The 25,316-nt window shown below is 38.5% G+C and overlaps 1 protein-coding gene and 1 non-coding gene across 8 annotated transcripts in view; both read left to right on the top strand.

Annotated features, from left to right (window-relative positions):
• Window positions 1-328: 328 nt before the first annotated feature.
• The window catches only part of NMUR2 (neuromedin U receptor 2), a 189,593-nt gene continuing 164,605 nt past the window's right edge, over window positions 329-25,316 (top strand). For 4 of the 7 annotated variants that reach the window (XM_075541855.1, XM_075541853.1, XM_075541857.1 and 1 more), the window contains exons 1-3: window positions 329-1,194; window positions 15,451-15,535; window positions 17,688-17,813. In XM_075541855.1, the coding sequence (XP_075397970.1) occupies window positions 478-1,194; window positions 15,451-15,535; window positions 17,688-17,813 (928 nt within the window). In that variant the 5' untranslated portion in view covers window positions 329-477. Of the gene's footprint in view, window positions 1,195-15,450; window positions 15,536-17,687; window positions 17,814-21,268; window positions 25,315-25,316 lie in introns of those variants that run through there. The other 3 variants (XM_075541854.1, XM_075541860.1, XM_075541858.1) reach the window with 3 other exon arrangements.
• On the top strand, window positions 23,739-23,902 carry LOC142441718 (U1 spliceosomal RNA). Its single transcript, XR_012783070.1, has one exon. It is a non-coding gene; the product is annotated as a U1 spliceosomal RNA (small nuclear RNA).

The following is a 25,316-nucleotide window of genomic DNA, read 5'->3' as shown; positions in this document are numbered from 1 at the left end:
ACAAGTTTCAATGGACATGTGGTACGCTTCTACCCACGACTTCTGTGACTTTGATTTGCATTTCCACAAGTTTGCAAAAGACACAGCTCAGAGTTACCACACCTTCCTTCCGATTCAGATTGACGCTGCCTGTGGAGCTGTTTTAGCATCTCCCTCCAATCCAGAGAAACGCCTGCTTCTCGGGGCCCAGCTCCCTGCTCACAGAGCCAGCACACCCGCAGGGCAGCGGGGCCTCTTAGTGCTGTGCAGTTTAACACACGCTGATTGGCTCACACTCCGTGTAGGGCGGGGCTTCTGTCTTGAGGGCTCTTCAAAAGGGCTCAGCATCTGTGCAGCCCAATCTTCAGGCTGAAGGCTCACTCTCTCCCAGCCTCGCCCACAGTCTGTGTCTAACTGCTTTCTCGTTCCTTTCTGCCTAGGCGGAAGGCAGAGCCTCGTACCAGGGGAGACTCAACTTTCCAGACTTAAGATTCACTGATGGAAAAACATGAGAACGGTTCATGGATCCAACAGAAAGGGCTGGAAGATTCACTCAGGAACTACCTGAACAGCACAGAGGACTACCTGACCTTCCTCTGTGGACCCCGGCGCAGTCACCTCTTCCTCCCCGTGACTGTGGTGTATGCACTGATTTTTGTGGTTGGGGTCGTTGGTAATCTCCTGGTATGCGTGGTGATTCTGCGGCACCAGACTATGAAGACACCCACCAACTACTACCTCTTCAGCTTGGCTGTGTCAGACCTCTTGGTCTTGCTCCTCGGAATGCCCCTGGAAGTCTATGAGATGTGGCATAACTACCCCTTCCTGTTTGGACCCGTGGGCTGCTACTTCAAGACTGCTCTCTTTGAGACAGTGTGCTTTGCTTCCATCCTCAGTGTCACCACGGTCAGTGTGGAGCGTTATGTGGCTATTCTCCACCCGTTCCGTGCCAAGCTGGAGAGCACACGGCGGCGGGCACTCAGGATTCTGGCCGTGGTCTGGAGCTTCTCTGTCCTCTTCTCTCTACCCAACACCAGCATCCATGGTATCAAGTTCCAGTACTTTCCCAATGGGTCTTTGGTCCCGGGTTCGGCCACCTGTGCAGTCATCAAGCCCTTGTGGATATACAACTTCATCATCCAGGTCACCTCCTTTCTCTTCTACATCCTGCCCATGACTGTCATCAGCATCCTGTACTACCTCATGGGGCTCAGAGTGAGTATTCAAGCTAGCTGGGGGGTTGCCCCTCCTCTTGACACTGGTTCCAAATTCAGAGCAGTGGCTTACTTAATATTGGAAAAAATGAGAAGTCGAAAGAAGCATAGAGAAACCCTAACGAGTCCAGGTGGGAAAATCGAGACATTGATGAAAAAGTTATTTGTGTATCCCAAAATGTGAGCACCCAGTAGGTGTGAGGTGGGGCTGAGCATCTGCATTTTAAATAAGCACAGTAGGTAATCTGAGACAGGTAACCACACCTTGAGAAGTTGTTCTATACCCTGAGCTTTCTTACCTGCCCCTACCTACTGTTTACATAGGCATTTTCTTGTGCTCCAATGCAATGAGAATATTAAAAAAAATTATTGCTGCCCATTTAGTAGTCCATGACAGATATGTAGTTTTAAAGTCAGACACTTTTTATGGCTGTTTTAATATCTCTGGTTAATGTCCATTTTAAAACACAAAACTACTATGTTCTGACTGAGATCAACTCTAACTCGTTCCTAAACAGATGGAGATTAAGGGGTACAGAGGGGACCAGAACAATTGAGACAGAAGAGAAGAATCTGAATAGACTATCCAGAGATTGATAGAAAACCATCACTCAGTCTTCAAAATATCTTATAGCAGTTCTTTTTCCTATGCTTGTGGTGATAAACTGACTCCCCCCTCCCTTTTCTTAGTCTAAAATAGTCGAGGGAAACTTTTAGAGGAAAGTGGTAGTGAGTCTACCTAATGTCTCTATCTCCTGATACATTCTGAATCCAAATTCATAGAGATGCCAGTGCTGGCAGTGATAGTTTGATACCCATTTAAGGAGGTAGTTTGTATAGTAAACAACCATGCAATAGTTTACAGCCCTAGGTCTGTCCCTGACCGATAATCATGTGATTAAATAAGCCACTCACTTGCTCCTGACCTGAGCTTTACCAATTAAAAACTGAAAAGGTCATATCAGCTCCTAGTTCTAACAATCCATGATTTCTTTTAAAAATGGAGGTGGGGGGAGGCGCAGAGGAGAGAGCCAGTAGTAAAGTGAACAAGCTCCCCCCCCCCCGCACCCTCATGTACAGGGTTAGAAACAGCTCTGACACTAAGCATCATCTCAATTTAATTTACTCCCATCTCTCTCCACCTCTGAGAAACACGAATGCCCCACAGGTGGTTATTTGAAAATACTTTGTGTTTCTTAGGGGAATCATAATGGCTAGGCAGGAAGAACGAATTCTAAGAGAGACAGATGTCTGGATGGACGCAGGAGTAAATCTAATCAGGCTGGGAACTGTGCCAGTCTCCTCCCGAAGGGATGGCCAGTCTCTGCATTCCCAGAGGCATATGTCACCCCAGGCTACCTCAGTGCCATTTCTTCAGAATTCCTTGCCCATCTCACTGAGGGAATAACACTTTTGCATCATTCTAAATATCACGAGCCCTCTGAGAAAGCCCACCTCAAATTTATGAATATCATCTTGCCTAATGCTAAACAATCACTAACTTTAGGTTAACTAGTAGGGGAACATTTGACTTCCAGTCATGTCACTCCCAAAAAGATTTCTGTGAGTTTCATTGTGTTTTGTTGTCATGAATCCATAGCTACGATGTATCAGAAGCTAAGTAACAGCTCAGAGAGGAGCTTAGAAACCACTCTAATTTGCTTTGAGTATGTAATACAACTGACAACATCCTGTTATCTGACATTAAACGTCTTACCCAGGGTTCTAGAGGACACCAGGAAAGGAATCATATGTTTAGAATATCAGCTTTACAAGAAGTGACATCTCTAGCCTGGGCATCAAGAACATATGTCTTATTCGGTGGCACTGCCTCTGGACCTTGCTTACGCTATGCCCATTGCCTGGGATGTTCCTAGTGTCACCACCACCATGATCACTGTTGCCTTTCAAACGCTTCCGAAACCAAACTCACTGCCATCGAGTCAGAACTGGTGACGTGATGGTTAGCAGCCTGACAGATAACCCACGCTGTCACCAAAGTTCCTTCTTCTCTTATTTCCCCCTTAAAATCAGACTCCACTATCACTTTCCCAGCAAAGTACTCCCTGATTTCCCAGCTGCATACGAGCACTCATCGCTCCCAGTGGTCTTCCTTTATTGCAGCTATCCCGCTGCATAATTCTATACTTGAGTTCCTAAATTAATTTTTCTTTTATCTACTAGACAATACACTAAGTGAATTAGAAAATTGGGTTAAATTACTACCAGAATTTTTAGGCTTCAGTTTGTCTACCTTTGAAATAAGAAATTTGGAAACAATGCCTCAGGACGTGTTTTAAAGCTAAGATATTTTGAAGAAATCTAATGATTCTTGTTTGCTAAGTGACTCTCTTGGCAAGTCTCAGGCAGAATTGACTCTGTGACCCACTGCCTTGAGAAGACATCATTCCCCAAACCAATGCAGTCACAAGAATAGTGAAGAATGAGGAACCCTTCCAAAGTTAAGCATTATCCGTGCCGCTTCTTCATTCACACCAGGCTCCCATGAGCTGCTCACCAGGAGAAGGGACAATACCTGGGCAAGTTTCTGCACTTCTGTGAGGACACTTTGGGGAGGCTCTGGCCTGCTATTAGAAGGAGTTGGTAATGGAGAATATAAAGATTGCAACAGAATTCATGCAGTGTGTTACACTAGTTTATTTATTTACTTTTCATATATGTTTTGTTCATGTTGTAGAGATATTACACCAAACTAGTATAGCTTGGTATTTGATTTCAAGTCTCTGCCAACTGTATCAAAAGTTGGATGAATGATTTGAGATGTCCTACTGGGATGGTAGGAACCCTGATGGAGTAGTAGTCACTCATTGGGCTGATAACGTCAAGGTTGGCAGTTTGAAACCACTAGTCACTTGACACTCAGATGAGGATTTCTACTCCCATAAAGAGTTAGTCTCAGAAACCCATAGGGGACATTCTACCTTGTCTTATAGGGTCGCTATGAGTTGGCATCAAATCTGTGGCAGAGAGCTTTGTTGTTTTTTGTCCTTTTTGCGTGGAACTGCGGTTAGACATTGAGCTGCTGACCACAAGAGGAGCATTCAAACTCACCAGCCGCTCTAAGGCAGAAGGATGGGGCTGTCAACTCCTGTAAAACTGTACAGCCTTTTGAACTCTATATACGGTCCCCATGAGTGGCTACCGCAGTGGGTTTGGGATTTATAATGATTTAAATAATGTAAACAAGTGATTAAGTTGATTGATCATTCTGAATTATAGATACATAGATAAGAGGGTTGGGTTTGGAGCTTCTTGTACTTCCTACACAATCATTGCAATGTTTTTCTCTTTCTGCAATCAGAATTTCAAAATTAAAATTTTTGGGGTGTGTGGGAATAATTAATGGTAGAATATCTGCTATGCTAAATATATGAAGGAAGATCAATGTACTCAATAAAATGTAAGCCATCACTGGCCCTCTGGCCCACCGAACCCCAAGGACAATATTCCTGCTCAGAGCAGACAACACACAGGGAGGTCCGTGGGGCTGGCCCCACCACAGGACACAGCATCCCTCACTGAACCATGGCGCTGCAGGGGATAGCACTGGAGACACAGTCTGGCACTATCATGCTGGGTGAGGAGGCACCGAGGGCATGCAGCAAAGCAGCAGGGGGAGCAGACTGATGAAACCCCCAGGGAATGCCAAAAATAGACTTGGCAGACAGAGTGTGTCACCCCATCAGACTCGACTGGAAAACACGCATAAAGGAAAACAAACAGACCTTGAACTATTTATAGGCTTTTCCATGTTTGTCAGTGGCTTTCTTTTTGTTATTGTTATTTTGTTCTTGATTTCTGCTGTTGTTGTTATTGTTTTGTTGGTTTAGACGTCCTTTGTTTTATTTGACTTTGCCTGGTTTTTGCACTTATTAATGTATCTGCATGCCTATCTAAATAAGATAGGCAGGATAAATAATTTGGAGATGAAAAGAATGGGACCAATGGTTCTGGGGGGATATGGGAAAAAGGGAGGTGGGAGAAAGGAAATGGGGGCTCGGTGGCAGGCAACCCAGGGACAAGGGAAAAACAAGTGAAATAAAATCAATGGAAGGAAGGTCGTAGGATGCCTAGTGGAGCTCAATCAAGGGCAGTGTAGCAGCACTAAACCTGAATGAAGGCCGAACATGATGGTAGGACTAGAGGGAAGTAAAAAGGAAATAGAGGAAAGATCCAGGAGGCAAAAGAAATGTATAGAGTCCTAAATATAAGCATGCACATATGTAAACATTATATATATATATATAATGAGAGGGGAATGAAACTATGTATTTATATCTATATGTTAAGAATTAAGGTTGCAGATGGACATTGGGCCTCAACTCAAGTACTCCCTTAGCACAAGAATGCTTTGTTCTAACAATCGGCATTCTGTGATGCTCACATTTCTGACATGATCACTGAAGACAAAATGGGTGCATAAGTAAATGTGGTAAAGAAAGCTGCTAGTGCCCAGTTATCAAAAGATATATTGTCTGGGGTCTTAAAGGTTTGAAGATAAACAAATGGCTAACTAGCTCACAAGCAACAAAGACCACATGGGAGAAGCATACCAACCTGTGTTATCATAAGGTGTAGATGGGATCAGGTATCAGGCATCCAAGACCCAGAATAAAACCACACCCAATGTGAATGAGGTGGGGTATGAAGTGGAGACCCAATGCCTATCTGTAGACAATTGGACATCCCCCACAGAAGAGTCACAGAGAAGAGAAGAGCCAGTCAGGGTGCAGTATAAGACCAATGAAAAACTCAATTTTCCTCTAGCTCTTTGGTGCTTTCTTCACCCCACTATCATGATCTCAATTCCACCTTACAAATTAGAGTGGACCAGAGCATGCACACTGCTACAGATAAGAGCCTGCAACACAGGGAATCCAGGATGGATAAACCCCTCAGGGGTAACCAGGAGAGTAGAGATACCAGGAGGATTAGGGGAGGGTGAGGGGAGAAATGGGGAATGGATAATAAGGATCCATATAGAACCCCCTCCCAGGGGGAACAAATAATGGAAAAATGGGTGATGGGCAATGGAGGACAATGTAAGATGTGGAAAAAATAATCTATAATTTATCAAGCATTTGTGAGGGCAGACAGGTGGGGGAGTGAGTGGGAAGAAATGGGAAGCTTTTATCAGGGGCTTGAGTGGGAAGAGAATGCTTTGAAAATGTTGCTGGCAACATATGTGCTTAGCACATTGGAGGAACATATGGATTGTGATAAGAGATGTAAGAGCCCCCAATAAAAGCATTTTTTTTAAAAAAAGTCATCTCTTATTTTCTAAGTAACTTATTTAGATTCTATCAGCCACTTCAAAATCTGGGGAAAACAATGTAAAACATGGCTAAATATTTCGCTTTTCACTCTACTTTTAGCCAGCTAGTTGGGTAACTATATAATCAAAGGAACTTAAAAATTGGACAGGGATTGACAAACACATGGTTTTCTTTTCATTACAAACTATAACCATTCAGGAAACGTACTTTCTAGAACTTGTATGAACTATTTGCTTTAAGAAAATTGTGCCTTTCAGAAGGGAAATCCTATTGAGAAAACGTAAAGCACCTCCCAAATGGACCAAATGATCACAATATTCTTTCATTGTTTTTAATTCAGGACATTGGTGGTATAGTTGAAATTGACCCGATGCCAGTGAATTTTGAGTTTTTGTGCTATAGCGGGTACATGTTGAGCTGCTAACTATAGTTTGGCTGTTCAAACACACAAGCCGCTGGACAGAAGAAAAATGAGACTGTCTAGACCCATAAAGATTTACAGCCACAGAAGCTGTGGGAAGCAGTCCTACTTTGTCCTGTATGATTGCAATGAATAAGAATCAACTCGGCGACTGTGAGTGGGCAATGGCTTCTTAATTATGGACTGAAGTCAAATAATGACATAACTGTATCTTATCGTAACCACCAATATTCAAATAACGAAATGAAGTAATGAGAAGTTTTAGGCAATTTAATACAAAATGAGTCAGTATGACTGATAGTTCAATACACTATTCTAACTTTAAATACCAATTATTTATTTATCGCCAATTATTTATTTCTCAGAAACCTGGCTTCTTAGTATTAGCACAGATGCTAAATGCAAATGAGTAACCCAAAGAGAAAGGGAAATATAGAAAGGATGTACTAATTGACATAAAGGATGATTCTGAGTGACCGCACAGATAGAAATAAAGAAAAGAACTCATTATTTCATAAAATTTAGCTCTTATTATGCCTTGCTGGTGAACTCAAGGACAATACCAGAATAAGAGTGCATAACTGTTCATGAATATTTATCATGTGCCAGACACTGAGATAAGCACTCTATCTGCTTTACTGTTTTATTTTAATTATTAATTAAATTTTCTTCAAATCCATTTTATTGGTAATTAGTAAAGATATCATATATTTCATAGTTCAGTCACATGAAGCAGTATTGTGCAATTGCTATCAGAATCAATTTCAAAACATGATTTCCTTCCTAAACTCGTTGAAAACAGCCCCATTTTATCCCCAACATCACCACTGTCCACCCTAGAAACACTTATTGTACTTGTATCCCACAGTTTCATCAATCCTGGGTTTCAGATACAGAAAAACAGAAACGCAAATAGCAAAACTTCAAGAAGGTGCCCCCCAATGACATTGCGCATCTGAGATGAACCCCAACATGAATAAACAAAAATATATAGAAAAATGTTGAAAACCAGAACAAGCTTAACATGAGTCAGAGGAGGGAATCAACTGACAAGGTTTTAGGCATTCAAGTCAAGCTTATCATTTGATCTTCTGTAGTCATCTGTCCAATGCACTGTTTGGTAACCAGCTTCTCCCCACTCCTCTGTTATGGATAGAGGAAAATCACTGTAGACTTTTTTCTTATGCAGACCCCACAAATGTATCTTGGGCTCCCATGGTCATCCATATCCTTCTGCAAACCAGATTCTCACAATTTATGCTCTGATACTATTCTTTGAATTCGGATTTTATGATTTACAATCTTTTAGTAACAGATGTTGGTGTACTTCTTCCACCTGGACTTAGTTGACATCCCACTTAGAGATCTGCCTATTTGGAAACAGCCTTTAAAACCCCAGTTGCTATTTTATCTGAGAGGTGGGCACCAACTAATTTCTTTACCAAACTTTTCTATAGCACTCATATCTTCTGTGTTCCCTTCCTGAAGGCGAGTATCATGCAGAGTCATGCTGTAAGAACTAGTTGCTCTTAAGTTGGAGCTAGAATTTAGTGCGAACCCAAGATCATTCCTGGATCTATGTTTTAAGGTTTTTTTTGGTGGTTGTTGTTTTGTTTTTTTTATCTACTTTTGGCTTCCTTTCAAAACCTCCTTGTTGATTTATGGTAAAGGGTCTTATAGATCAACCCCTTGTCGTATAAAGATCTTCTGTTAATACTGTCCTTCATTAACCCTGGTATTAAGTTTTGGAATCTCTGTTGGGAGAGGAATATTGGGCCAATATAGGCTAACTCCATATCTCATTACCTGAATTATTAATTTGTACAAAAGCAATCATTTTGTGGCTGTATGCTATTTACACAAACAATTGGGAAATTTTACAATAATATTCACTGAGAATAACAGTCACAGGTTTTCTGGAATAATATATATCTTAGTACAACATACAAGGCATTGGTGTAGCAAGACCAACAGCTCAACAATCTTGATACAACTGTCTTCATTTTCTCAGACTCCATGAATTTTCAGTCTTAAGTTCTCAGGTTATGAGTGTGTGTGATGTAGAGACCAGTTCTCCCAGTGGATTCTATGTTGGATCTCACTGATGCAAACTCTGAGCATGCTGTGCACCTTGAAGATCCAGGAATCAGTGTCTCTGCATTCCACAGCACCCAACCTGGGTCCCCAGGATGCACCTAGAAGCCAAGATCACTGTGGCCCATTCCGTGTATACCTCCAGGGACACTCCCCACCTAGGGTCTTCAAAAGCATTTTTAGTCATTCTTTCCCCCCCACCTCAGGTCGGTCCTCCTGATTTTCCTAACAGCAGACATGTATTTGTGCTCCAGGTGGGTTTGCTCCCATCCCCTCTCCTGACTTGTTATTCCCATCAGTCTTCCTTATCCCTCTGAAAGGGCTGTCTACCTATCCAGGGGCACCTCGACATTGGACATTGTTTTACTATATTGAAATAGCATGATATCACTTTGTTTCCTCCTACCTATTTTTACATGATAACATGATATTTTACTCTCTTCTTTTCCTAATTCCAGAGTGCTCTTCAGGGTCCAATATCATAAGAGTGTTAATCTCTTTCTTTGTTAAGGTACAGGCATATGTTGGAGCATTAAGATATTTAGGAGATAAATGGCCATGCTTTTTACCTCAAATCAATATTTCAGGTCCAGAGAGTTTCCTGATTTCAAGGAGATTATGATTTTGTTATAAATGCAAGATGTGGATTTGTTGAACTGCAGGGGCAACTTTTAATGACTTTCTCTACTAATTACCTAATTTTAAAAGCTTCTCTAAAATCTCCCCTTCAAATATCATCTATCTCAGAAGCTAACTGCCTCTTGAAACAATTTGTTCCACTGTTGTATAGTAATAGCACCGATTTCTTTTTTTTAGATTTTATGGGAATCTGTCTCTTTGCCATTTAATACATTGGTCCTAATCTGCCCCTGAACCATACAGAATGAGTTCTATTCCCCTTCCATTTTATCCCTCCATCAACCAGACAAACTTTCACATTGCTAATGAGGGAACACCAAGCCAACATGGTTCAACTTGAATGTGAGAACAAACTTGAAAACCCCAGATGAAGAGTTGGCTATAGGTTAAGATTGACCCAGTCACATAAAGACTATCAGAATGGATACGTTTTCTCTGGGTTTCTTTGCTCTTTTCCCAGTGGTGTTTATTTTAATTTTCAAACCCAGCACAGTGGTCCACTGGTGGCTCCATACTCTTTCCCCGTGGTGAAAAAAAGGAATATCTGCAATAATTGTAATTCTATATCTCACATGCATATAACAAAACAGGTTCCCATGTGGCAGTACCAAGAATAAAAACTGGAAGCTTACATTTCTGGAAAGCTAAATAGAAGATTTCCATTGGTCCTAACTATCCAATCAATGTGACTGGAGGATAGAATGACCAGGTTGATTTAAATTATTCAAGGAACTTGGGTTGGGGTCATTCCCATCCAAATTAAAAAGTAAGAACTTAGAAGGAGTAAATAAATGTCCTAAGGGAAAATCAAGTTACAATCGAAGAGACCGCCCAAACCAGAAACCCATTCCACCTCACAGTGACCCCATACAGCAGAGTAATACTGCTCCATGGGACCTCTGAGGTTGTACATCTCACTGGAGTAAATTCTCTAAACTCTCTGCCATCACGTCAATTCTGACTCATGGTGACTCATTGGGGAAAAGTGGAACTGTCCCAAGTGGGTTTCTAAGCCTGTAACTCTTTAAAGGAATAGAAAACTTCATCTTTCTCATTTGAGAGACTGGTAGTTTGGAACTGTTGAGCATATGGTTGGCATCCCAATGTGTAACCACTACAGCTCCAAGACTCCTGAAGCCAACAACTTCATTTTTCTCCTGTGCAGCGACTGATGAGTTTAGACCACCGACTTTTCCGTAGCAGCCTGATACTTAACCCACTGTGCCACAAAGGCTACCATGGGAAAAGAAGGGGAGAATAAATGCTAGAGAAGAAAACATGACAAATCTATACTAGCCTGCCTTCTACATCACAGAGAACTTTGATTTTGTCCCAGAAAATGATCATCTTTCAATTCGCTATTTCCATGAACTATTTGAAGTCCCCACATATTTGGGGAGAGTTTATTATGAGTCCTTATAGATACCTTTATCTTATTAGACAATTTCACAAATTAACTTATATAAAGAGAAATCGTGTCACTACTTAACTATAATCAGGAGGAACCAGTATATAAACCATGAGGCAGTCAATGGAACAGAACAAAGGGATAAAATCAGAAAAGATGTGTGTCAAGGTGGTACCATGCCACCATACTTATTCACTCTATGTGTTGAGCAACTAATCTAAGAAATTGGACTATATAAAGAAATTGGCATCAGGTTTGGAAGAAGACACATTAAGATATTGTGATGTGAATATGATACAACCATTCTTTCTGAAAAGGAAGAGGACTTGAAACAGTCACTGATGAAGATCAGAGACTACAGTTTTCAGTGTGGATTACATCTCAACATAAAGAAAAATAGACCCTCACAAATGAACCAATAAATAGTCTCATAACAAAAAAAATTAAAATTTTCAGGGATTTCATTTTACTTGGACCCACAATGAATGTCCATAGAAGAAGTAGTGAAGAAATCCAGTAATTATTTAATTGGGTTAGTCTGCTGTAAAAAGACCTCTTTCAAGTGTAGAGAGATAAGGTGTGTCTGCCGCAGACCCTGATATTTTCTATTGAATTTTATGGATGAGAAAATTCAACCTTAAATAAGGATAGCTGATGATTTTGAATTAGTGAGTAGCATTGAATACGCCATGGGTTGCCAGAGGTATATATATATATATATATCTTAGAAGAAATAAAATTACAATGATTTTTAAAATTGAGGTTGACAAAACTTTGTGTCACATATTTTGGACATTTTATCAGGAGGGACAAAACTCTGGAGCATGACATCCTGCTTGGCCGGTGAAAAAGAAGACTGTTCATGAGATGATTGACGCAATGACTGCCACAGAAGCAAAAATACACAAACAATAATGATTGTGCGTTGGCACAGAACTGGGGAATGTTTCATGATCTTAATAGGACTGCTATTAGTTGGAAGAGACTCAACAACACCTAATGTTTATGACAACAACCCCACTACTAACTGGGATACTAACTGCAAGGTTGGCTGTTCAAAGCCACCAGTGATTCCTTTGGAGAAAGATGGGGCTTTCTGCTCCTGTAAAAAGTTAAGAATCTCAGAAATTCACAGGGGCAGTTTATCCTGTCCTATAGGATCGGTATGAGTCAACATCAACTGGATGGCAGTGAGTAACAGGGTTCAGATAAGGGAGAGGCTAATGGGCTAAAATGGCCCCCAGAGAATTCCAGAAGTAAGATTGAACTTAGCAAGTAAGAATAGAAGTAGAGAATGTGTTAAATGCTGAAATGGCAAGTGTTTACTACTACAATACACAGATATTCAGCTTGTGTACAACCAAATACACCATGGGATTTGATTTTGGTTGGGAAGTTTAGGTTCATGGTATCAAGAGACCCTCTATTAATTGGATTGATATTTCTCAGTATTTATAACCCCTATTTCACTATATAGTAATTGAGGTCTCAGAAGCTAGAAAGTTGTCACATATTAATCTCTGAAGACTTCTTTGTACCAAAAAATAGCCTAGTTAGTAAAGTACATTTTTAAATATTGTGTTCTGTTAACAAAGTATCTGTTAAAGAGATTAAATTGAATAATCTATGTGAAATATTAAATTGATGCTAGCAACTCCAAGTGTGGATGAGATGGTTAGAGTATGTGGTAGTTACATAATCTCCTGTCCACTTGCTAAGAGGTGAAGTCTAGCCTTGTAATCAGGTCGCAGCTTGATGGCCTCATTTGGAGGCAAGAAGGATATAACAAAGGAGATGAGTAGCTCTCTGGAGGGAAGACACATTCGCTGCTTCCTATTCCTGCTGAGAAGACACATGGAGCTACGCTAGAGCCCTGGAACTTGAGAAGCCACATGGAGACATGAGATGCTTCTGCCACCACTAGATCCACAAGACTTTCCACCCACTGCCCTAAGATCTTCCCACATTCAGCATTATTGCATGGCTGCATGAGTTTAAAGAGGAATTTACAAACTAGTATTAGACATATGGACTTATGGGCTTGATCTGTACTGGGCTGGGATGTTTCTCAATATACAATTGCTCTTTAATATAAAGCTCTTTCTTATACACATATGAGTGTCCATGAATTTGTTTCTCTAGTCTACCCAGACTAGAGTACAGAGTACAATAAGCTTAAGATAACTGTCAGAGAATAATTTGGAAAGAGATAGTGATATGGTTGAACAACTTAAAAGACTGTTAGCGATGCCACCAAATCAGACATGTAAAAATTGTTGAAAGGGTGTGTTCAAAAAACATATTGATAGTAAACTGGCCAATACATATTTTGGTGCCCAAATGTTAGACTTATTTCTGGATACATTTGATTTTCTGGTGCCAAAAATGACAACAGTTTCCCTCTATTAACTCTAGTTTTTCAGATACAGAACATGTACCATATACCATTATTCATTCTGTTCCGCCATAAAAATCAGGATATTTTAATGTAGTGTTAGTTAGCCAGCCTGGGACAGAAGATATATGTACTAGCATTATTTAAAGTAGTTTGTTTTGTATTGTAGATTTAGGTCAATTCATACTTCATGGCTTTCTTTGATCCGAAGATATATTTGGATATGCAAAATTACATGGACAGACTTTTACCCAAGTATCACTTCATCTTTATTAAGAACTGAACAGTTCCAATTTGATGTATTTTAAAAGATCCCCAAATCAGGAGCCCTGATGGTGTAGAGGGTTATGTGTTTAGCTGCTCACCCTAAGGTCCACTCTTTGAGCCCACCAGCTCCTCTTAAGGAGAAAGGTGGGACTTTCTGCCCCCAAAAGAATTACACACTGAGAAACCCACAGGGCAAGTTCCATTCTGTCCTACAGGGTCACGACAAGTCGTAATAGACTGAATGGCAGTGAGCTTGGTACTATAAATAGACATTCAAATGTTCTGAAGCCCAAAATGGATCTGTCAGAGTTTAAACTCTTGAAATAAAATGAAAATGTTCCAGTCTTGTTATAAGATGGCACAGCTAATCCAACTGTGCACAGAAACTTTTTTCATATAAAGAAGCTTATAGTCTAACTCACCTATGAAACATTTAACATGAACTATCCATTGACTTCTAGATACTGCAATGCGTTCTGAGATGTTTATTGCATAATTAGAAGAAGAAAATTTAGATCTTCAAATGGTGGATGAAAATCACTAAGAAGTCTTACATAGTCAACACTCCAATTTTCCCTCATATCTTCAACATATGTGCTTTTTCAATTTTCTTTTTTTATCTTCCACTCTCATCCAACTGTATTCTGGCTTTGCTGTATCCAACTTGTCATATTTTTATATATTGCACAGCCTCCCATATCAAAAAGACAATCATGCTGGCATCTGATCGGTTTTAACATATAGTGACCCTGTAAGTCAGAGAAGAGTGGCCCCTTGGGATTTCTAAACCTGAGATCTCTAAAAGGCAGTTTGTAGCCAGATGGGTTCATATGCAGGTTTCCTCAGAAATCCCTCAAGATCTAATTTTTGTTAAAATATTTCTTAACTTTTTTGTATTATCCTGTAATTTGTGGGTCTGAATTTTTCTCATTTTTAAAATTAGAATAATAAATTTAGAAATTTGCATAACCTAATAGCTGAAAATAAAGTGGGGCACAAGAGTTAAGGAGGTAGAGCTGATGCCATCTATCCAATGCAAATTCTGAATCAGTAACAGGCTTCAAAACACTCATTTGTGTGTGTGTGTGTTGGCTGATATTACATCAATAATTATCATATATATATATATATATTCAGAACACATGCACTCTTATTAATAAAAGCAACATCTCCTGAATGGTGCTTCTCAGCATGATCGTCCACTATACAGATTTTTGAAAAGGTATGATCCAGTCAAAGAAGCCTATCCCAACTTGGAGATTCCTAATGATTGGTAGAATATGGAAAGCTCCTAGAAGACACACAATAATGACTGTAACCTTCAAGAGGCAGGATAACATCTCATCTCCTTTTGTTTTCTATTGCTACGCAGCAACCATATATCAAAGAGATTGTTGTATAATAGCTGTTGCATATTAAAAATATTTTTAATATTTCTATATGGTGTTTTTATTTCAATATTTCACATTTTTCAGAAAATAAATACCATACTACTAGTGTTCTACAGAAACTGTAAATGAAAAACAGTAATATTACAAAACCCACTGAAGTAAGTAACCTGGGTCCAGATCCAACCTTACTTCTAACTTACTGTTAAACTTTTGATGATTCTCAAATATTTCTAAGTATCACTTTTCTGTCTTCAAAATGAATGCTCAAGTTAACACTTCTCAGGTTATAAGAGGGAAAAAAGGGGTACTTATTTTATTTACCTATTCTTTCCACTTATCTTTCAGCTGAAAAAAAATCAATTTCTTGAGGAAGAAGAAATGACTGCAAATATCCAGAGATCCACCAGAAAGTCAGTTACCAACATGCTGTGTAAGTTCTCCATTTTTCCTTGTTAGTAAAAGCAGTGGAATTGCCATCCCTCTTGATACTGAGACAAGTGCTACTGGGGCTCAGGATCATAATGCCCTAAAACATAACAACATGGCCAGGTTTCTCTTGGTTTGATTTACGTTTTGAGATGCCTGGTTGTTTTGATTTTGTATTTAATTTTCAAAACACGCTAAAAGTCACAGGTTGCAATACACTGCTTGTGGTATTTGGTAATTGTGTTAGACCGGATGGACTAGAGAAGCAAATCCATGCTCACTGTGTATATAAGAAAGAGGTTTATATACAGGAGCAATTGAACATTCAGAAAACAAACCAGCCCAGTCTAGATCAAGCTCATAAGTCCAATATTAGCTCATATGTATGATACCAATCTATAGAGTCCTCTTCAGACTCTGGAAACACATGCAATGACCCTGAATGTAGGAAGATCACAGGCCAGTGGGTTGGGAGTCTTACAGATCCAGTGGTGTTGTATCTCAGCATTGGTAGGGCTTTCCACACGGCTTCTCTGGCTCCCTAAACCTTGCTCCATGTATCTTCTCCGCAGGCATGTCTTGCAGGGAGAGAGTAGAGAGTGGAGGAGGAAAAACAGGAGTTCCTAGAATCCTCAGGAGAAGGCCATGCCCACACAGAGGCCTCAATGGCTATGACCCAATTGACACTCGACTCCACCCCTTCACTCTTAATCCTCTCAAGTCCCAAATTGACACCAGATTATGTAACTACCACAGTCATTCAGTCCACCCCCTGAAATTCTGAGCATTACTTTTCCCTTTGTTAAATGAGCAGGTAGGACCTAAACTAGCCTATGTTATGGGTTCCTTTGAAAACCAGATGAAAGCTGTGGAATATACAATTCAATTGTACAAATACACATGTGCAAATATGTTGCATTCCATTTCAGGGTAATTTTGAGTCCCCTGAAATGCATAAATAGCCCCCCAGAGTCTTTTAAGTCCAGATTAAGAACATCTGGGAAGACTACCTTTAAGCAGTGTTTTACCTTCTGACATTGTATGACTTTATATTAAACAGTACAGCTTTTGAATAGATAAAGATGGTTAGAAGGAATATCCAGGTACTAACCCATGTGATCCATCACAATTCTAGGAGCGATGTTGATGTGGGAAAGGAAGTTAATAATACACTTTCCAACTCAAAACTTTGGTTCAAAAGAAAGTCTCCTCTAGACTAATATACATCTGAAATGCTCACTATAACTATGTGATACTAGTGGAAAGAAAAATAAAACTGAAGTCACCAAAGCTTATATATTTTTATTCTAATAGTCATCTTTTAAAAAGGAAATACGGTTTCAGAAGAGGAGTAGCACATATTTAAATTTGTGGAGACTTAATGACACAAAGATAAACTATAATAGCACCAATCTGTACATTGAGATGAGAGAGAAATTGGAAGGAGCTCTGTTTTCTGGCCATTTATAACATAAAAGACAAATTTCCATCCAATCAAAAGATACCTGTAAAGTGATATTATGAGCTTATGATCTCATCCACTATCCCATACACAATTTTAAATGATTGAAGTCAGAGACATTTTGAATTATCTTTAGAGTAACACATTTAATCCATATAAATTTGTTATTAATCTATGACTTCAAAGAATACCAGCTATTTAGGCCAAATCATTTTATTTACATGACTGGTTTCCATTGTCCCAACAGTTATAAGCAATATACTTTATTTTCCACAATAGAATATTTTCAGTACTTAGAACCAATTCTATATTATTTCAGACTTTCTAAAAGAAGCTTACGTTGTATTTGAAGCCTTATACAATCATTAGAAAAACATCCTATAACATTTTCCTTACATTAAAATAATATTTAATTAGTCTCTTTGTAGGAGTTCTGATAATGCAGTGGTCATGTGTTGGTCTGCTAACTGCAAAAAGACAAGGTTTTCTATTCCCATAAAGAGATACAGTCCTGGAAATCAACAATCCTATCCTGTAGGGTAACTATGGGTCAGCATAGACTCGATGGCAATGAGTTTGAGCTTTGCTTTGTTTTTTGAGGTTCTTTAGAAAAATGAGTGGCTTCAGAGTGGGCATTAGATACCTATCCTTGCTTTGACCAGCATTTTTCTCTGACATTCATTATCCTTTCCAGTTGTATTGGTCTTAGTGTTTGCCATCTGTTGGACTCCATTCCACATTGATCGGCTCTTCTTCAGCTTTGTGGAGGAATGGACTGAATCCCTTGCTGCTGTATTCAATCTCATCCATGTGGTGTCAGGTAAAAACAGCTGATTTGATTGCATAGTAAATTTCAGATGAACAATGTTACTTCACTTTGCTTAGAGCAGTAGGTTCTTCCTGAGTATATCAATTTATCATATGGGCCCATTATATTACATTGAAGATGTTTAATTTTAATTTATTTAAAAAATTATTAACATATTGATAAATCCAAAAGATATACCAATTCACTACTTTAGAGCCTATCTCACAAGTGATCGCTATTCCGTTCATGATGATTATAGCAGGGAATGGTCATATGTGTTAGGCTGGGTTCTCTAGGGGCTCACAGGGTTGTAGAAGCAGAGGAGTCCAGTCTAATTCAAGCTTGTGGGTCAGAGAGTAAGCGGTAGAGCTTTTTTTTTTTTCACTCTTGTAGCTGCCAGGGGAAGCAGGAAGATGATCCAGGATGCAAGGGAACTGTAGGCTGGAGGAGACAGAGTCAGATGAATCCAAGGTCACTAGGTCAGACTCCTGTTGCAGAATTGGATAAATCCAAGGTCAGCGGGCAATATGGCTAGTTGTTGATAGCTCCCAGGGTCAGAAGGCAATATGATTGACCCTTTTGTCAAATCCCCAAAACCAGAGACTGAAGATACAGATACAGGATCTAGACCAGCAAGAAAGGAAAGAAGACTTTATATAGAGTTTGCTTAAATACTAGTCCACGCCCCCAAAGAAACCACCTTTCAATTGCATCCAGACTGTGACCTGAACAAGGAATCTGCATTCCACCCTAATTCCCTTATGATTGCTTTGCTGCCTACATCAGATCCCATCATGGAATTGCTTACATTATGCTGTGCTACATCATGGAGGAGACCTGTACTGCCAAACTTTTGAGACTCCTGGTCTAGCCAAATTGACATGAACCTAACTATCACAATTATTCCTTTTTCTTTCTATGGACATGTGATTGAATTGACTATTATTTATTAAATATGTATGTCCTATAGCTTCCATATGACCTTTGACAAATGTTAGATTCTGATAAAAGCCAACCAAAGAGGCATCCAGGAGCATCATGACCTAGTTTTAGGCTTCTTATCGACCCAAAGCACTTGTTATAGAATGCATATCAAGTAATAGAGAGGTCATAAAGTCAGAGGGTTTGGGTTGAGCCTGATTAATATTTTCAGTGATCTGGAACACACGCACCTTGCATTTCAAAGTTTCCTCATGTGTCAAACAACAATAATATCAGATCCATGCAAACTGTTGATTGATAATAGCAAAATCAGTATTAAGGAGTTATTTTAAGCAGTATAATGCTCCATATATTTCTATATTGATCATCACAAGGTTGTTAAGTAGATATTATCGCAACATTGTGCCATTGAAGCAATAGTTACAAAAAGAAGAAACTTACTTAAAGATACCTGGAAATCAAAAGAAACAAACTTCATGGATAAGTTGCCTGATTTCTAGTTCAGTGTTCTTTCCACTAAAACAGCAGAGAATGGTCATACAGGTCCCAGTTTCATAGTCAGCATGATCGTCAGTGGAGGTTTGTCCATTTTCTGGGCTTAACTGAATATGTGGGCAATTTCGGCAAAATCAAAGACAGGGCCAAAGAGGAAAGAGAAGATTAATTTGTGCAAGTTGAGGTCCTGATGCCCACAAAGTAAACAACAATAGCATACATATGTGCATTGCACATAACTTGTATTATATTTTTTCTGCCACCCTCTTTTTTGTGTGCATAGTTTACATGTGGATATTAGTCCTTCAAATCAGTTTCAAACATATATCACTCAAACTGAAAAGTACTTATAGTCTTTAGCTTAACCTTGTTGTTAATCTGATTAAAATATGAGCATTGAAGAAATTGGAAGACACTACAAGACCACATGACCCTTGGCTAGTTGACTGCACCTCTCCAGACATATCAGTGTTGCCAATATAACATTTCAAAATGGTGGCTTTTGTAATGGGATTATCCTATTAAGATGGGATACCTACTTCTCATTATCAACCAAATGGAAGTCGAATCTTCTAGCCCCTATAAAAATGCTCCCACATGTCTTTTGATATTCAAATTATAGTATCTCCTCTCATAGACCATGTTGCTGCTCTTAGGGGCTATTGAATCAGTTCCAAACCCAAATGCCCCTATGTATAGCAGAAGGAAGTATTTCTCTGTTCTGTGCCAACCTTAGTCACTGCTATGTACAAAACCATCATGTAGCCACAGGGCAGATCTGTCTCAGGGAGGGTCTTTCTCTTTTTCTCTCATCTTCTACCATGCCAAGCATGATGCCCATTTCCAGAGACCATACATGTGTCTAAATGGATAATTGAGATTCATGCACATACTACAATTATCCAGCACAATGTAACCATTTCTGCATCTGCACAACTGTATATGTTATGTTTTTTACTAACAGAGCCTTCCTCTTTTTCTCAACTATTGGCTACCCACTTTAAGGCCTAGCTGATGTTCCATCACCCTACTAAATTGTTCCTGGTTATCATGGTCCTTATGTGCATTTCTATAGCCTGACTGTGAGTGTTACATATGTTATTCCTATAAGAAATTGCTTTGTATTTTCATATTATTAATTGTTGAATTTCAGAATACATCTGGTCTCCACAAGTGCTTGGAGAACAAAGTCTGCATTCACAATTTTCAAATGACACATACCAGAAGGTGATTCAATACATTGAAACCTGTGACAGCCAGAACATTACTGGACTTTTTTGGATCTTGACAGTTTTTCATCATTGACAGGAAACTTTACAAATAAGGAAACTCAACTTACAGTGTTTGTCTAAGGCTACAGAAAAATTAAAGCCTAAATAAGAAGCTAGGTCCTCCTATTCCCAACTTTAGGCTAATGCCAGACTTGGGAGGGAAAAAAAATGACATATGTTAATAAAGGAAGAATATGTACCAAAGAGATAAATAGAAATGAGTCAAGTGGAGAAAATAAATAGAGAAATAAAATTATTCAGTAATGTAAAAAATAAGGTGAGGGAAATCATCTATAGGAAAGGCTAATTAGAGAAAAGACATTGGAAATATTTCTTTGAAGAGATATTTAGCACAGCAAGGAATCTCAGTAGCCTTCTCTGATTTATTATTCCTTCATTGCTTGCAGTTTCAAATTAATAGGTTTAAGTAAAATTCCAATGAGACAAAAACATCCTGCCTTCCTCTGATACTTAACCATCCCTGGATAACAACTTGGAAACATGTTCTTTAATTAAAGGGTGGAGATCAAAGGAATTTGCCAAACATCTCAGCGAGATCCCATGGCAAACTAAATTTTTCCAAGACTCTTTAATCTTTCTGTGTTTGATTCTTAAGTGCACAGGTAGTAGATTTGTTCAGAGCATTTTGTATTCTCAATCAGAGACTTGTATATATTATCACTTCCAAAAGTGGTATTTTAGATCTTTGTTAAATATTTATGCTCTCTCTATTGTGTCTTTCACTCAATTTCTCCTTAGCATGTCTCTTTTGATCCCTTGTCTGCTAGGTGTATTCTTCTACTTGAGCTCAGCTGTCAACCCCATTATTTATAACCTCCTGTCTCACCGCTTCCGGGCAGCCTTCAGGAATGTGATCTCTCCTTCATGCAAACACTGCCACTACCAGGATCCCCCACAGGATCCCCCTGCCCAGCGAAACACCTTGTTGACAGAGTGCCACCTTATGGAGCTGATTGAAGATTCAGTTCCCCAGTTCCCTTGTCAATCCTCCTTCTTCAGCGCCCAGCTCTCCACAGCCTTCTGAACTGAACAGACATGTAAAAATAAGAACTATGAAAGGAGCTGCATTTCAAAGACCTGTGCTCTGACAGAACCGACATTTCTCTATGCTTTGACACTGCAGGAAGGCACAGCTCAGATTGCATGACTTCTTATGTGATTCTAAGGAGATGAAATGGATCTTAGAACCCCTGTGCCATGCCTAGCTGTTATTGTTTTTATAAATGTGAAAACTGAGACTTGATCTGAATCTAGAACTCATGCTACCTGATTTTTAGGTATTTTTCCACTATTCTAGCAGCCTAGTAGCCTTCTCAAGAACATAAAAGACAAAACATTCATTGCCCATTGTTGGTACTGGTTTATCCTGATTTACCCATATTCTGATACAGAAGATCTTTTTTTTAACAGCTAATGATTACTGTGACATAGAACAAAAGCATAGAGGTGTTGTTATAATCTGTAAGATCTGATGGTACAATTCTCACAGCAAACTATTTTCCTTACTGCCTCATGGACAGACATTATAGTAACATTGTTGATACTAGAACCCTTGACTTTAATAATACCCATGATAACCTGGAATTTTTTGTAAGAGTTGTCATCCACACTAATCTTTCCAATTGCCACTCCAGGAGGAGTGGAATGGGATCAGATTTAAGTTCAAGTTAAAATAGAATGTGAGGAAGAGGTAGCAGGTCAATAAAGGATATTGTTTTTAGGTGACAGTAGTCAATTTTTCACTCATAAAAACCTCATGTGGCAGTAGAATTTGTCCAAAGGAATTTCTAGGCTTCCCATGAAATTCAAACATAATCATTTTCATAAGTTGGTCCCAATCTGGATATTTTATGGCTTACTTTATAAACAGAATTGCGATCTACTATCTTAAAATAAAGACAAATTATATGAAATTAATCATCACAGAACTATGACTTTCCATGCTTATATGGACAAAACCTATTCCAAATTGATCTATGATTATATCATCATAGGTAACATAGTCTATTCACACTGAGTCACTTGCTTTTCTTATAAAAATACATTGTATAATTTCCCCCAGTTACATATCTTTGCTCATGGAATGCCTTCTTCATCTTCAGACTCCATTTCTTTCTCTCCTATTCAAGTTCAATTTATGTCTCTTAAATGTCTTTTCTACTCTGTATTTTAGTGTTTTATAGTCTTGCTTTGACAGAATGTAAATTTGTCAAAGGCATGAAGTATCTTGCATTCATCATTGCTATATCTGGAACCCCGTGAATAAATCTATCACAATGATAGGCGTTGTGTAAATATATCATAAAGTCAGTAGGCTTCATGTTCCAATATATTGAGCCAAACAACAACCCCAAGTGAAACTATGATAAGAACCACAAAGAGTAAGACTATGCTTGAGTTGAGGACACCGGACTTTCAGTTGGCCATTTAATGCAGGGGTGGGGATGCTTTACTTCCGTGGGCCATATAGATAGTTATAACATCATCCACGGGCTATCCAAAATCATTAGGTCACATTATATTTGGTCACACTAGGTCACTATTATATTTGGTCACATTTACTTAAGTAAATCCTAATGTGAAGACTGCAACTTCTTATCTTTGGTAAGGTGTGTGATGTTTGCTGGTACTGATGACTTTGTGGGCTTTCTATAGCCCACAGGCTAGCCATTCCCCACTCCTGATATAAGTTGTCATTGTTAGTGAAAGGAGCATGCCTACTGTGCCTGTGATGCACATCATAGCTTTTGATCTCTGAATTCTTCTGAAATAGATAAATAAGGGTATTGGTCATTCACATCAACATTTTCTTCTAGTGATTAAATATTAAAATAAAGTATTTGCTAATTACAACTCAATTTTAATAAATCAAATTACATGGTCATGGTTTATGTTGTTAAGTAGAATTTTCTGGTCACTTGAGATGTAGGTTGAAAACACTCATGAAGATAAAACCTCTGAAATGGAGATTAAAAGGATTTTGTTGCCTTTTAAAGTAAGGAAAATCTTGAGTTTTTGAGTAAAGACCTAACAGAGTCATCATCCTTAAGGTCAATTTCCAATGGCCATGACTAAACATGACACTGCTGTGGGTGTAAATGATGTATTGAAAAATAACATTAAAACTGAAGCTAGCAATTTGGTTATTTAGCTAAAATATTGATTTTGTTTTGTTTTATCTGCATTTTTCTCTTAAAAATTTATATTAATACTTACCTGGCAGAGGAGACACCAAGATCACGAAGGTGGTTTTCCCAGGGCGAGGCTCACCAATTGCACTCCGAATGTGCTGACCCCTGTGATTTTCCCAAGTGTGGGAAACTTGACTGCATAATTTGTGGTCGTGGGGGACTGCGTTCGCACTCTCCCCTAAAAAAAAGAACAAAATTTATATTCAAAATTATTATGTATTCATTAATTCTTTCATTCATGAAATTTCCGTCCAGTGCCCATTAGATGCTAAGCATTGTGCCTCACCAAGGAACAAGAAGATGAAACAGACAAAGATACTTCATGGCCATGAAAATTTATATACAGTGAGGAAACAATTACTTTTCAGACAAAAAAATTACTTAAATCTAATCATGACATTTGCTGTAAAATATAAATACTATGGGCCTATAACAAAAAATGGATTGACATGTAGGAAACAAAGGTGATAGTTAATTGAGATTTTTGTCCCCCTCCACACATTTATAATATAGGTAGCATACATTTCAGAATAAAAATTTGAGTATCACAAGTTATTTATTAGTCAAATAAGTAAGATTTTTGAATAGTTCACATTAAATAAATAGAAAACATGGATAAACTGAAAGAAAACAATCATCTCCATGAATTCCTTGTGATCTCAGAATTTTTTAAATCATGATAGAAGAGGACAAATAATAAGTATTTTAATAAAGTATTGTTAATATAATTCTGCCATAAATTTAGTGACCTAAAGCAAAAGCACTCAGATGTTGTGTGCCAAATTAGTTTGTCTAGCTCAAAGGAATGGCAGATTCTTGTTCTAAGACCATAGACCAGTGTTACGAGGTCGCAAACCCCCTAAAATTGTATTCAGAATTCTGTGTGTACACTTGACCACTCATCCTTGTTAATTAACTCCCCCAAATATGAAGTGACTCAAATTATTATAACCATGACTTCAAATGATTATCCCAATGAATGAATTTAAACGGAATGGAAGCATTGTAGAAAGAATCATAAGTATCCAGCACGTAGAAGTTTTTGCTATCACGGTGGTATGTTAGTACCACCTTCAACTGGCTAGTAAAACTATTAGTTAAATATTTAGGAATTTTGTGAACCCAATGTCAAAGCCTAATAAACAAAATTTTGCTATAGTGAGGATTTTGGTATTCAGAAATTGTCAAACTCTACAAACCAGGTTCATTTTGAGGTGACTCCCCAAGTCAGTGTATTAGTTATACATGCTGTAACGATACCAGCAATCTGGGTCCTCACTACAATATATGTGACTTGTTTATAGAGCAAATACTCTATTCACTCTACAATTATAGAGTGTTACAATTAGAAATCACTAAAAGTTGTGATTAATTCATTTAAAAAACAATGAGTCAAAATTTTGACCCAGAGTTACCATATAAATAAATGAAAGCACATTAATTAGGACATGAAAGACTCATCAGCATTTCATAATTAACCTACAGTGCAACGATTACCCTTGGATGTTTTCCATGAATACCATGAATATTTAGTGCAGGAAATAGCAACACATATACTTGTTAATCTTCTCTGTATATCTGTTTTTAAATATCCC

This window comes from Tenrec ecaudatus, chromosome 2 (genome assembly GCF_050624435.1).
Source record: "Tenrec ecaudatus isolate mTenEca1 chromosome 2, mTenEca1.hap1, whole genome shotgun sequence".
NCBI lineage: Eukaryota > Metazoa > Chordata > Mammalia > Afrosoricida > Tenrecidae > Tenrec > Tenrec ecaudatus.
Note: the sequence above shows the minus strand (reverse complement) of the source record. Positions and strands in the feature narration are given on the sequence as shown.